The sequence below is a fragment of the Neodiprion lecontei genome, chromosome 5, assembly GCF_021901455.1.
Source record: "Neodiprion lecontei isolate iyNeoLeco1 chromosome 5, iyNeoLeco1.1, whole genome shotgun sequence".
Classification (NCBI taxonomy): domain Eukaryota; kingdom Metazoa; phylum Arthropoda; class Insecta; order Hymenoptera; family Diprionidae; genus Neodiprion; species Neodiprion lecontei.
In genome coordinates this window covers 31,887,498-31,901,574 of record NC_060264.1, presented here as the reverse complement: position 1 = coordinate 31,901,574, position 14,077 = coordinate 31,887,498, and the positions used below count along the sequence as shown (strand labels likewise).

The following is a 14,077-nucleotide window of genomic DNA, read 5'->3' as shown; positions in this document are numbered from 1 at the left end:
CTGAATGGTGGCAGGGAGAAGATAGAATTATTAGCTGTTATGGTGACGATGGTTGAGCTGAGTCGAAAATAAACATGCTTACTTTGTAAGGATAGAGAAGTAGAACAAAAAATTTGGAGCTTAAAATTCTCGAGGAAAAACATTCAGGTTCAATGTCTCTGTCGCTTTGTTTATTTATATATTTATTCATTTATTTATAAATAAAATAGCATAGTAGTTTCATTTACCCATATATCAAAGCAATGGTATCTATATCCATTGCGATTTAGTAAATGATATTCTAACGTAATAATAATATGTAGTATTATTACATGTATGTAATAAATTCCAGGTGCCTGCAGCGACGGTTCGAAACGTCAGCTATAGCCTAGCAGTTTTCTTCACCTTGTCATAAACCTCGGGAAAGGCAATTTTACACTGCAGTCTGTCCCTAACTTTGTCATAAAGTGTGTGATCGAACATCTTCCGGAACTCCATCCTCGTCGTGTAAGTATCCGCGTAAAGCATCTGGTATCCATTTACTTTCCGGACAAATTCCTCAATGTCCCTTGTCGATTCCACCGGCTTAAATCCCTTTACCTTCGGCACTCCGTACACACCGATATCCACGTACATCCTATCGTCCGATGTTCTCGAATTGACCAATCCCGGTTCGGCCGTCAATTTGAACGGACACAACCATAACGGGTAAACCTGTGCTTGGAAATAATCACAGCGTAAGTCGGAAAAAAAAATAATAGTTGCGAATGATTTGATTGATATATAATTGCTGAGACATGAGCAAATTATGACAGTCTTGACATTGATAGGAATTTGAAATTTTTCAACAGCTAATTATGATCAATGTAAATATCCGCCGCTAATGCTAATTGAATTTTATTATTTGTAAAGAATTTTTCATCGACACAATTCTGATCACCTGAACAGATTGATGAAATTTCAAAATACTGTCTTCTAGGTGCTCGATCGGCACAAGCATGTCTTGAATAATGTGGTTTTCTTCGTAGAGTTTTTTCGTCGCAGCGGTTTGGGTCAGCTTCAGGAGAGAAACCTTTGGCGGCATCATCCAACCGGCGAGTAGTCTGAAAATCGGATTGTTACCGAACGGTATGATGTCCTGGAGCTCCCAGAACAACGATCTGGTGTGTCTGTGATAGTAGTCTCTGAGTGGAATGTATTCCGTCCTTGGACCGCCATCAAACTTGCTCTCAACGTGCTTGAAGAACCAAGGCTTATACCATCGACCAATTCTGTTGACCAGGTCTTCATCCGCTTCGGAAACCATATTTCCTGTAGGAGCGATGAAGGAATGGAGATGGTTTGTAGGTATGTTGCAATAATGTATTGGAATCTGTTATCCATGTATTCTTTTGTCTTATCTTACGCTTCTCCATTTACAACTGACCGGTCATAATCACTCCTCGTTCTTTTGAGAACATCAGACCCTCGACGAACTGGTTGTCTTCCTTCTTCAAGGTTTGCCTCCTGAACACTTCGCACGCCTCTTTCAGAGACTTGACCGGTTCGTACTCAAGTTTGACGTACTTTAACGCTGGTACTATCTGTATGTCCACCGACAACAGGAAGCCCAAGGTTCCGTGGGACCATGGAATCGAGTAGAAGAGATCCGGATCGTTTTCCTTCGTACATCTGACGATCGAACCGTCGGAAAGCACGACTTCGAAGGCTCGGCAGATATGCTGAAACAAACCGTGCTTGTGCGAACTCGTCTCGATTCCCGTTCCCATAACCAAGCCACCTGAGGATCACGGAGTAAGGTGGGTTACTGGTTCGATATCGGTTATTCGAAGTCGTCGAACACTAGACTTCATTCCTTTACTGGCGAAGTACATACCGACTGTCAAATCATCAATTTCGGGTAAGACAGGTATCGTCCATCCTAAGGGACCCAAAGTTGCCGTCAGCTGACCCATGGTCACCATCGGCTCGACTCGTACATACTGTAAAAAGCATCGCCACTGAGTTTGGTTTGTGATAATGAACACATTCGAGCTCTCTTTAGAAAAATCTATCTATCCGTCAAACTTCCGCGATGATCTCGAAAACGGCCTAGTAAAAAGTCTGAAACTAATAGGACTTGGCAGTCCCATAAAAAAGTTTTGAAAGAAAAATGAAGAAAAAAAAATCCGACAAACGAAACGTTGATGACATTTTTTCAAAATAAATATATAAACTGGGAAAAACACTATCATTAATTTAGAGAAAGTAATAAGAAGGAAAAAGTATAGGTTTATCGGTAAGATATTGAAAATCGATTTGCTTCCGGTAGAACCGAAAGTTCAAATTAAACGGAAGGTGACAATTTTTCGTGCCCATCATTTGCTTGTAAAATCTTGCAGGTTTCAAATTTTTTTTTGAACACACCGCCAAACGGACATTTACTGATATCATTATCGCGACCATTTATGCGACATGCTGACTCGCCGCGATCCGCAACTACGCAGTCCGACCAGTTTCTCGCGTTTTTTGTACTATAACAAAGTTTAGCGCCAATTTTCAACTATCGAAAAGCACTTATAGTGCATGTTATAATTGAACATACTTCAAAGTATGCCGCCGCCAGGTGTCCTGCAGCCTGACTTTGCGAGTGAGCCTACTTCATATTGAAATATGAACCATTAAAAAACATTGGGTGTAAAAACTTACCCTAGACAATAAATCATCAACCCTGTACGACATTTCCGTCACCTACTTGAATAAATGGGTGTATCCTCTCTTTAAGGTCATGTAGTACTCCTACCTTTAGCTTCTACCTTTGTCGTTCGTTTGTTTATTTAATATAGGAAGAAAAAATGGTGAGTTTGCTCGGTCGGTAAAGGTAGGCGTACTACATGACCTTAAAGAGTATCCCAGAATCTTTCCAAGCTATGCGAATCGACATCTCCGTCTCTACGCAATAATTTTTGAATTGGGGTCCCCAGCGCCCCGGTGGCACATCACCGGTTTTATACAGGAGATGTACAGCGTGAAGGCGAAAGCAAAAATTTACCTGCTCTCCGACGTTCACTTCTAAGACGTCTACCAAGTTGACGTTCACCTTGAACATGGAAGATTTGTATCGCGGCTGCCTGAAGCTCATTGTTTGCCATCCTGGACGTGCCGTGCACATTTGCCGGTCTGCTCCACTCTCTTTCCATTTTTTAACCTAAAAGTTTTACTTGCAATTAACATTTGTACTCTTCCATGGTATACAATCAATGAATGACGACGATGCAGGTGTTCGAAATTATCGGTGCTCAATATGTTGTTCAAAGTCCACGTACTTTGTTTTTTATTATTATTATTATTGTTGTTATTTTCACGTAATCAACCCGCCAATTTTTTCAACCATCACCGAAAGTCTGGAAAAATTGGCGAATAATTATATAGTCTTTTTGCGATTTTGTTGAAAATGATTAGAGCAGTGAACATGAAAATGTGGTTCAGGGCGAGAAAGGCGACGCCTTTGGGAAATTGATTAAAATCGACGCGCCACTCTCGCGCGCTTTTTCATATTTAAACGGATCGTTGTCGCCGTGGTAACGAGGCCACTGCAGTGCTTTGTACGTGTATGCATACATGCCGACATTAATTCAGAGACGAGTAGTTTTTCGGCCGAGCCGATTACGTTGGTAACGCAGACAGAGCCCGTAGCGGGCAGCCAACAGTGGCACTGCAGACTGAATCTGCGTTACCAACGTAATCGACTTGGACGAAAAACTAGCCGTCTCCGAATCAATGTCCACGCATGTACGTTACATTTATCAGCTCTACGCACGCATTTCCTTCTAACCTACTGAGGCACCGTTATGTATTTGTAATTCCTTCAGTCACAGTGGGATGCTTAGTGCCCTACCTGAAAAATTTTCATGTCTTAGACTTATCACAGTTTATTTACAACTTCAAATAATCGTTGTTACTTCGTATAATCCCAAAAAAAACCTGAGTAACAAGTTCGGGCCAAAATATTGACAAACGCTCGCGATTATTTTTGGCGATAGTGAATAGTATCAGTGTATCATACATGTATGATTCTAAGACGATTGGAAGAAGGTTATATCGTGATATTAATTTAATATAAAGCTATACGTTTTAATCTTACCTGTGTCTGTACATCCCGAATTTTTTTCTCGTGAAATTTAGGAGCACTGCTCAGCTTAAATACTATCCAATTTCGCGTGTGGTTGAATACATCAAAGCCGAGGGACAGTGGCATAAGGAAACAAATCGCGAACAACCATCGATAATTGATAAGCACGTGCTCAAACAACAAGTCCACATTGGGCAGCATTTCAAATGATTTTTCACAACTCTTACGATTGTCTTTTGACACTGTAAACTTGAAAACAAAATCACAGTTGTATATCCCGAGAGAAACGTCAACGTTTTAGATCATATAGATATGTCTAGGTATGTATTTGAATTTCAAACTTCCGAAAACAACTGAAAGACGTGCCGTTGGTATATTGATTTAAATTGAAAACTAAATATATACGTAACGTTCTGATTTCAAACTTTTGAAACTTCACGTTCGTAGTTTTAAATTTCGAACGTTTCTTATCACTCAGATTTAATCTCCAATCAAAAACACAAAAGCTTCGAAGAGCACTGCGTTCTTTTCACTTTCGAGCGTTGGTTGGTATGAAAAATTTTCAATTCATGTTAGAACTGATCTTCGCGTCGTTATTATACTTTTGTGCACCGACTGTGGCGTCTGTATTTATTTATTTATTTATGGTTCTGTATTAATTTCGACAAATCCTTGCATCGGATTATCTAATCGCGTAGCGGTACAGTGACGTTAAACGCAAAGCGCGCGTCTTTGCTTACCGCCGGATCGTCGAATACTACAAGTAGACCTCGACGCCGGTAGGTTATACTACACCTACTTAAGTTGTAGCTTACTTATATCGCAGGGGAGATATTTATCTATTTCCAACGTCGTTGATAGTTGATTATTCGATGAATAAACTATAACGCCTTCGTGTTCGCTGCTTGAAATACTATTCTCACGTTGTAGATATAATATATACCTACGTTTTACTCTGCGTACGTAACACGGAGGTGCTGCTAATCCATCTAGAGTACATCATCCACTGTCGAGTTATTTCCCGCAGGCATTAACATTGTCGTAACACCGCTTGACGTTGAACATCCATCGGTATATATACTTTACCCTGTGCACCTGCAATATAGCTGGTGAGAAAATTTTATCTGAACAGTTCATGTATTCGGAACATTTGAAACTTATCAGCTTGTAAAAACATGTGTAACATTCTTCGAAAGGAAATCGCAAGAAGAGTTTTGGAATAAACTTTGCATGAATATCTTTTTACATCGTACCTAGAGTTTCAAAGGAGGTAATGCAGTTTTATAGTACAGGATTCCAGAATTACTGTAACTGTTTGCAGTTAACTATAATTCTCCAATACAGACACAATGTTGGGTCGCTAATTTTGGCGAAATATTATCGAATACCTGATATTAGAGATATCGCGTGAAAAATTAAAGAAACTTCTATTCGTTAGGTTTAAATTTTTAATATACGTTTTTGACGAAAAGTCTATCAATAATTATTATAAATGCGAATTTTATTTGCGTATCTTTTACCGTGTAACTGATAATCGTATAAGGTGCATGGTATAAATTATTCGATTACTCATCATCGCTCAGTTGTAAGTTGCAAAATTACAATGTACGAAGTGACAATCGGATGGTAGTAAAGGTATAGATTGGAGATTGGCGATTACCTAAGGCTTTTGGTACCCAAGGTTTATCTTGCTTATCGTTGTACATTGATATGCGTTCGATCAAAATTGACGGCAAAAAATTCGCAACTCAATACTCGTTATATGCGCACGAATTTTTGCATTGCAGTAACGTTTAATTTTTATATAACATGTAATGCTTGGAATATAATATATTGTACTCAAATTTTGAATAAAATGACGGAGCAACAATTGCATCGGTATGATTATGTGAGCGCGATGAATACAAAGATCAGTAAAAAAATAGTAGGTATTTTCTTTCCCGATCTTATCAAGATGATTATACGTAAAAGACCGTACACTGCAGTTAACTTTGCGAATTTCTATCTTTCCATGATAAATGTCTGTGTGGTGATTTTTTTTTTATTTTATTTTTATTCTTTTCTTTCTTTTCATACAATTTACTCACCGAGGAATAAATCCGTCAAAAACGTAACAGAAGGCATATAATCGAGGCGAATTTCACATCAGACAAAGAGCCTGTTGTATGTACGTTTTGTAATGCAACTTTGATTTCACTTCCCTGTGGAGTTTTTTCTCTTTCTACACTTCGGCAACGTGCGGCAATCGATTTATAAGAGGTTTATCACACTCGCACATAACAAGAGAATAACTGATTAGCCGACCTTAAGGTCAGTAACTAATATTATTACAAATAAGGCAGATTGGTGCGAGCTTTGATTGCGGCCGGTGAACGTTCCTCACAATCTCTGCAGAGCTGGTACTACAATTGTATACGTTTCATACTTTTTTCGTGATTGGGCAAAACAATGCGATAACAAATTTTGTAATTCAGTGCGGATTTTGAGGAAGTCCAAGAAAACATTGAGAAAAATTCCGTGGAGAGTTCATGGCAATAGGGAAAATTATATATTCATCCACCGATCATCCAGAAACTGGGGCCTAGCGTAACTATGCATTTTCAATACGTCGAACAATTTATTCAGGCAAATAAATAGGTATTACATGGTCGGGTAGCCTTGAAAAGAATTAAAATTATGTATTTACTAGCGTAACCGGTTTGGCAAAGTCCTGTTTTGGTCTTTAGAAAGTTTTTTGCCAGTCTGATAGAAGATTTGCTTGCATGACAGGATCTAAAACTGCATGTATATGTTAATTTATTTTGAGGTAATGAGCCAATGATCTCCGCTTTGAGGACAAAATGTTGTTTTTTTTCGGAATTTTAACAAAATATATTTAGTTATTTTTTGTACATTATTTACAACTATACTGTTATAAATTCGGACGCATGTTTAGCTGTATTGCAGTGATCAAAGTCCATCGGTATGTTAACACAATCTCTTACGAGACGCATCGGAAACTCGTTGCAATAATAAAATACATGCAATCTAAAGTTTTGCAGATTAGAACATAACGTGGTAATTTTAAATATTATACGTTAGTATCTCGCCTGCGGACGCGAACTTTATGAATGTTATTCGAGCGAAGATTACAAGTTATACGGATTCGATTAATTAAACTAATTATTTGATGTAGATTGATCAGTACAATATTTTACGGATTGCCGAATTTACTGAATCTATCTTCATTTTTAATTTGTCTAATATTATTTCATCCACCTACAGACACATAATATGTAAACATGCAGACGCAATTATAAGTGCGGTGAATTTTTCTTATCGCTAATGCACCTGCGTAAAATATATTCACTGTAATTTGCACGTACAGGCTAAATATAGTTTAAATGGGTTCATCTAACGGTGTCCTCAATTGAGAGGAATTGAGATATAAGTGAACTTGAGGGGTCGTGTTAGGTCTATGTATGCCAGAGCTACGATTCAATGAATGAAGAAACATCGTTTTTTTACCATTTTTACACATTCGATTATTGCGGCGAAAATGATGACCATTGAATTAAATAATCAATTCGGAACAATATGTATTTATCACTATCGTGGCTAATCAATCGCAATCTAGATGAAATTTTTTTTGAAATAGCTGTGTTCAACATTATCAACGATTTAAAACAGATTACAATGTCGTTAAAATGAAATTTAAATTCGTTACGCAGACTAAAATAAATTACGCAATCGATTCGCGATATCCTTATTTAGTGTATAGAGACTGTATATCTCCGGAACAAATTCATACTGTTCATTTCCATTCAATTCAAGGTTACTCGCTCAAGAATTTCCATCATTGTCAATCTCTGTCGACCTAGTTTTCTACCCAGCTTTCCATACTGGATATTTTACTAAACTGCTCGAAGTAAAATAATTGACACATTCGAACGGCAGAGACTTGAGTTTTCCTTTCGATTGTTTCATTTTGATAAAAAAAAAAACTCAACCGATGCAGCAGTTCTAATTTCAGGTTTACTATAAATGTATTGCATAATAGAATCGGACGCTTCTTTCAATGTCATGTAACATAAGGAGACGCAAGGCTACAGAGCGATTGGAACTGGGACTAAAAAAAAAGTGTCTTGAGAAAAATCCGGTCCAACGAACGGAATAACTATGCATAAATGAATGACAACGTGCTCTGTTGTAACCCAAGATATACCTACAGACGCTTGCCAATTTGGTAAATTGCTATTTTGACGACAGAACAACGAGCATCCTTACACGGGACGCTGATTTTAATCCTGTCAATATAACGAGTGCAAAATTATTGTAATAGGTTGCCGTCATTAAAGTTCTGTGCTGCGTTTTAAATATTGATACAATCACGAGAATTTGTACGTATTAACCGCCACAAAAAGCAGGTTTATGAATATGGAATACAACATTCTACGGACTATTTTAATGTTGAAACTTAAAATAACTTCAGTATGAATGCGAGTTTTTTTTTTAATATTTGTAATTGAATACAAGACATAACTCATCATTTTATGATTAATGACACCGCTATTTGAATTTTATGCACTTTTATACGGTGTCAGTTTGCACCAGGAATGTAAGTTTTTCAGCCCGCTAGATAGATTGCTCGTGGGACTGATGGGTGAACTGTAATACTGACATTTCGTGAAAAATATAAAATGCAATTTTCTAAATGTATTTAAAAGTAAATCAAATCGTTTCAATTCATTGACATTTTTTCATCTTTGAATAAAGAAATTTTATTCTTTGTCTCGAGTAATTTCCTCATTAAACAGAGGTATCTTTTCAACGTTTAATTAACGCGATGATGAAAGAACGTGGCATTCCAATTGGCTACCCACCGTGTAGCTTCACTTTCATGAAGCGACTACGCGCATGACTGTACTTTTTTAAATAGATAAACAAGAACTCGAAATTAACGGTAATACACAATTGTAATGCAACTGGCCACCGTTCTTCAACGAATGGTAAACTTTTGAAAACAATTTCGGAGCGAAACTAATTGGTAGCACTAAAAACTCTCTAGTACAGAGGCAGAGCTAGTCACGAACTCGGTTGTGCAAAAGAGATAAAGGATTGTTGACAAGACTGGGAATAAATTTCGGAACGCAACCTTAGGCAAGAAAAAAGATCTTAAAACAAATAGACGTGGAGGAAGCCTGGTATACCCTTTCGTGTAAGTGGAAAACGGCATGGAGAGGGTAGTGGTAAGACTAGTTCCCTTCTTTGTCTAACGCAGTTATAGAGAGATAGTAGAGAGAGAGAGTATCTGGTCTTAGTACGTCCCTCTCTCTCTACGGCTCGACACTCTCTCGGCATGATAAAACGGGTGCTGATTATATAAATGTCCGCCACGCGTTAAAATAGCGCTAGAATCGTTGAGTACAAAATGTCGAGTTGGTAACCCGTCTAGATCTTTCTTACACATCCAATGCTTGTCGAGTCTAAAATGGAGCGCGTCGGCGCATAGTTGCGTGATAAGTCATTGGTGTGGGCGCGTCAAATGTTTTAAACATAAAGTCGAGCAGCAGACCCGTGTAGTATTCGTGTTAAATAATGAACAATAATTTGTGGAATAAAAGAGGCGAGGGGGTGGACGGTGAGCTGTAATAGATGTTTATTGGGGAATCGGTAAACCCGGACTGCGACCAAGCCGTCGTATGTGCGGATATACGTGTGTAATAGGAGTTCGGTCGGTACTTGGGGCCTCCGTCTTCTGTCGTTGGCTGCACTCGGTGCACGGGGCGGGCGGTTCCCACACGCAATACAAGGCGAAGCAACAAGTGTCACCCGGAGTTTGATTCGACCGATATACGATTTGCGGCGCCGATCTTATCCTGGCCGATTTCACGCAGACCTTACTTCTGCCAGGCGTTCCAGTCACTCGAAACGAGGACTATTTGAACGATTTATTGAACGTGATATAGCAAAGAATCGAAAAATGGGATGCGCCGTTAGCACTACCGGCGACAAGGAGGCTGCCGAGAGGTCTAAGAAAATTGACAAAGATCTCAGAATGGATGGCGAACGCGCTGCCAGCGAGGTCAAACTCCTGCTTCTTGGTAAATTATCATCTAAACACAAAATAACGATGTGTTGAACTAAATTTTATGCAAGTTTCTCTTCGTTCCGCGGCTCGTCGCTATCGCGTCCGAGACCCGTTCATCGTTTTTTCCGTCGTTCCGCGATTCGCGGACATGAAAAAACAAAAGAGAAACGAAACAAAAACGGACGAACTGTGCGTAAATACTGCTTGTTTTCGCACGCTTAATTTTTACACATCCCGTGCAAATTGCTAACGTGTTACCATTTACTTTTTGTTTCTTCTCGGTTTGTTTGATAGCGTTTTATCTCTCCTCGTTTACTGAGAACGGGACTAACGCGACCATGTTCTCTTAATTGAAATGGTAAAAACAGCCAATTAACGTATGATTCAATGGTATAATTAAGGCCGCGATGAATCCGGCCGTCAAAACGATGCGAAAAATTATTCTTTCATCTTTGTTTACCCCATTTCTTCTTATCGTAACTCGTCGTTCTTCTAAATTACCTTCTCTTACACTATATTGTCAAATTGAATTTACCAAAAATTATTATTATTATTAGAAATTGACCTAACTGAGGTTTTTTCACCACTGGTCATTACACAAATGGGTTTAGAACTTTTCTAATTTCTCTCATCTTATTTCTCATGGCAATGAGATGAGATAGCAAAAAACATCCTATCCTCCTTAATGCTACACAGGATATTGCAATGCATGTATCCACACAGCATGGTTGATTGTAGTAAAATAGCTGATTGATGTCTGCCTGTATACACATGGCTTCTCGTCACTAGATGATTCAGCTGAGGGAAGGGAACACTCATGGATTTCACAATTATTAAATTTCACTATTATCTTATCTCATGGAAAGCTGGTGGTGACATATTATTTCAATTATGAGCTGAGAAGAATTATGATTAATATGTTGAAATACCTGACGAATTATGTTTGCAACAAAAAAAAAAAAATTTTCAATGACCAAAACTTCAATTAATGTTCCTAAGCTACAAGAAACATGTGACAATTTTTTTTTCCCCCCGATCTATTTCAAGGTAATTTTTACAACAATTCATTTCATTTTTATTCCAAGGTGCTGGAGAGTCCGGAAAATCGACGATCGTTAAACAGATGAGAATCATTCATGAAACCGGGTACAGTAAAGAAGAATGCGAAGAGTATAAACCGGTTGTTTATAGCAATACTATACAGAGTCTGATGACAATTATCAGAGCCATGGGTCAGCTAAGAATTGATTTTGCAGACCCAAATAAGGTGGTGCGTAAATTTTTCGAAAGCAACATGTAAACGTGTTTTAATGACTGAAAGTTAATATTATTTTCCACTCCAATTTTCGTTAAATGAATTACTCTACTGTTAAAAATGATCAAAATTGTTCAAATTGCATCCCGGGATCTTTTATCTGATGAAAAATAAACTTTTGCTAATATTTATGGTATTCATGCATTAATAAATTCGTCACCTTCTAGGATATTGCTAGGCAATTTTTCACTCTAGCATCGGCAGCAGAGGAGGGTGACCTGACGGGAGAGCTAGTTTTATTAATGAAGAGATTATGGCAGGACGCAGGAGTACAACTTTGTTTCACACGTAGTAGAGAATATCAGCTCAATGATTCGGCGGCATATTACCTCAATGCTCTTGATCGCATTGCCCAACCCCATTACATACCGACACAACAGGATGTTCTCAGGACCAGAGTCAAAACGACAGGAATCGTTGAAACGGAGTTTTCGTTTAAAGGGATTGACTTCAAGTGAGTTCTTCAATCTTTCAAACATCATATTAATATCAATTTTTGTCTCTAGCACTGCCATGAATATGTCGCCACAGCCCAATATTGAATTATCTATGGTCAATCCAAGTTCTCGGGAATTACTTTCTTATTCTCTTTCCAGAATGTTTGATGTTGGTGGACAAAGATCAGAACGTAAAAAATGGATTCACTGCTTCGAGGGGGTAACAGCGATAATATTCTGCGTTGCACTGAGTGGTTACGATTTAGTCTTGGCCGAGGATGAGGAGATGAACAGGATGATAGAATCAATGAAGTTGTTCGATTCGATATGTAACAGTAAATGGTTTGTCGATACGTCGATAATTCTGTTTTTAAACAAGAAAGATCTGTTTGAGGATAAAATAACGAGGAGCCCTTTGACCATATGCTTTCCTGAATATAAAGGGCCGAATACATACGAAGATTGCGCATCATACATTCAAATGAAATTTGAAAACTTGAACAAAAGAAAAGACCGTAAAAAAATATACACGCACTTCACATGTGCGACTGACACCAATAACATTCAATTCGTATTTGATGCTGTGACTGATGTTATAATTAAGAACAACTTGAGTAACTGCGGCTTATTATTAAGCTGAACAATTTCAGAATCCGTCGATGATGCCGATTAAATCAAAACATTCTGAATCCGCGACACGTCTATAATTTTCACCTCTAATACTGGTTATTAATGGTTGATAAATCGAGGGCGTTCATCAGTTTGGAATGCTTTAAAAACTCGTGCGAATTGTCTGTCCGGATCAAAAATATAAATTTTTCACCAAATCTCATCAGGCATTTAGTTTTTAGACATTAGGTGTTTAATTAAAATCTTCATTCCTAGTACGCGATACTTAATCAAAATGAATCTAATTTAAATCATAATCCACGTTTGATAGAAAAAACTATTTTTTTTTTTTTTTTCGAAACGCACGTTTTTACCGCACAGAATCTCCGCGCAAAACTCGTCTTTATAGTTTATAGAAAATCATAGCATGGCACTTTTCTAATGTTTCTTTTTTTTATACTTTGTATATTAGAAGTAAATTAGCTTTATTGCGCATAATATACTCGATATATCGTTTTAATAACAAACTATAACACGGTCGTCTTTTGTCAGTTTCTGAACACCAATTTTTAATGTCTGGAATTATTAATCAAAAATTGATGAGATCGTAGGGTGCTTAAAAAGACTGTGTATTCAGTATTTCATTTTTTGTTTCTACTTTTAAATTGGAAGATTTCATTATTCTATTTCGGCCAAAAATAACACGACAGAGAGAAAGCGTCGTAAAACCCGAAACTTCTCGCGAAAATTTTAATAAAAATATTTAAACGTCATTGAAAAAATGTATAAAAGTTTTACTCAATTGAAAGAAAACTATGTTTCCTCAAATTGAATATAAAAACAAGCGATTTTAAACAACAATTTATCATTGTTTAACTGGAAATTGACAACGTGCCTTTTTTTCGCTTCATCGTACAAGTTTCTATGATTTTTTCGATGATGTTTGATGAAATTCATCGCCGTAAGCCAGATTGCAAGAAGATAAAACCAATATTAGACTAGATATATGAAACTTTTTTTAAACACCCTAGATGTATGTATGTCTTTTAAGTAGCTCCAGCAAATTTGGTTTTGTTCCGATCGTGTTGTAGTTTAAAAAATAGTCTGAAACAATCGTCTCTGTATATAATTTATTATAGTGGAAGAAGAAAGAAAAATGAAAGAAAATGTTGCAAAAAAAAAAAGAAAAAGAGAAAGAGAAAGAATCTACTGGAATCTCAAATCTAGTACCTAAAATCTCTAAAATGGACCAATTTGTGTGTTAGTTAATAATAATAACAATAATAATAATATCTGGTTTAATTCATGAATTCCAGTTTCGTCTATTATGAAAATAGATTTGTTTTCGAAGTATTTTTTTACGTGTACAGTTACGTGTATGTTTGTTTGTTCGTTTTTTTTTTGTTTCTCATGCAATAACAAAATATGTGTACTTCATAATTCACGGTAATAACAACAATAATCAATATTACTGTTGGACCTTTCTAGCTGTATATTCGCGTTGTCCGAGAAGTACGACATTCCATTCCATTCTATTTCATTTGCACGATCTGATT

At 37.3% G+C, this 14,077-nt stretch overlaps 2 protein-coding genes across 3 annotated transcripts; one reads left to right on the top strand and one right to left on the bottom strand.

Annotated features, from left to right (window-relative positions):
• Window positions 1–165: 165 nt before the first annotated feature.
• On the bottom strand, window positions 166–5,166 carry LOC107217630 (delta(24)-sterol reductase). 2 transcript variants are annotated; one of them, XM_046740319.1, is made up of 6 exons: window positions 5,038–5,166; window positions 3,011–3,166; window positions 1,856–1,961; window positions 1,406–1,759; window positions 920–1,290; window positions 166–693 (listed from the first exon to the last, which is right to left on the bottom strand). In XM_046740319.1, the coding sequence occupies exons 2-6, from the start codon at window positions 3,128–3,130 to the stop codon at window positions 361–363; spliced, it is 1,284 nt and encodes a 427-aa protein (XP_046596275.1). In that variant the 5' UTR covers window positions 3,131–3,166; window positions 5,038–5,166; the 3' UTR covers window positions 166–360. The 2 variants fall into 2 exon arrangements, with proteins under 2 accessions (XP_046596275.1, XP_015510719.1); XM_015655233.2 differs by lacking the exon at window positions 5,038–5,166 and adding an exon at window positions 4,103–4,856.
• Window positions 5,167–9,556: 4,390 nt separating this feature from the next.
• LOC107217626 (guanine nucleotide-binding protein G(i) subunit alpha) lies at window positions 9,557–13,771 on the top strand. The gene is made up of 4 exons (XM_015655228.2): window positions 9,557–10,173; window positions 11,246–11,430; window positions 11,643–11,929; window positions 12,072–13,771. The coding sequence occupies exons 1-4, from the start codon at window positions 10,053–10,055 to the stop codon at window positions 12,550–12,552; spliced, it is 1,074 nt and encodes a 357-aa protein (XP_015510714.1). The 5' UTR covers window positions 9,557–10,052; the 3' UTR covers window positions 12,553–13,771.
• Window positions 13,772–14,077: the final 306 nt, after the last annotated feature.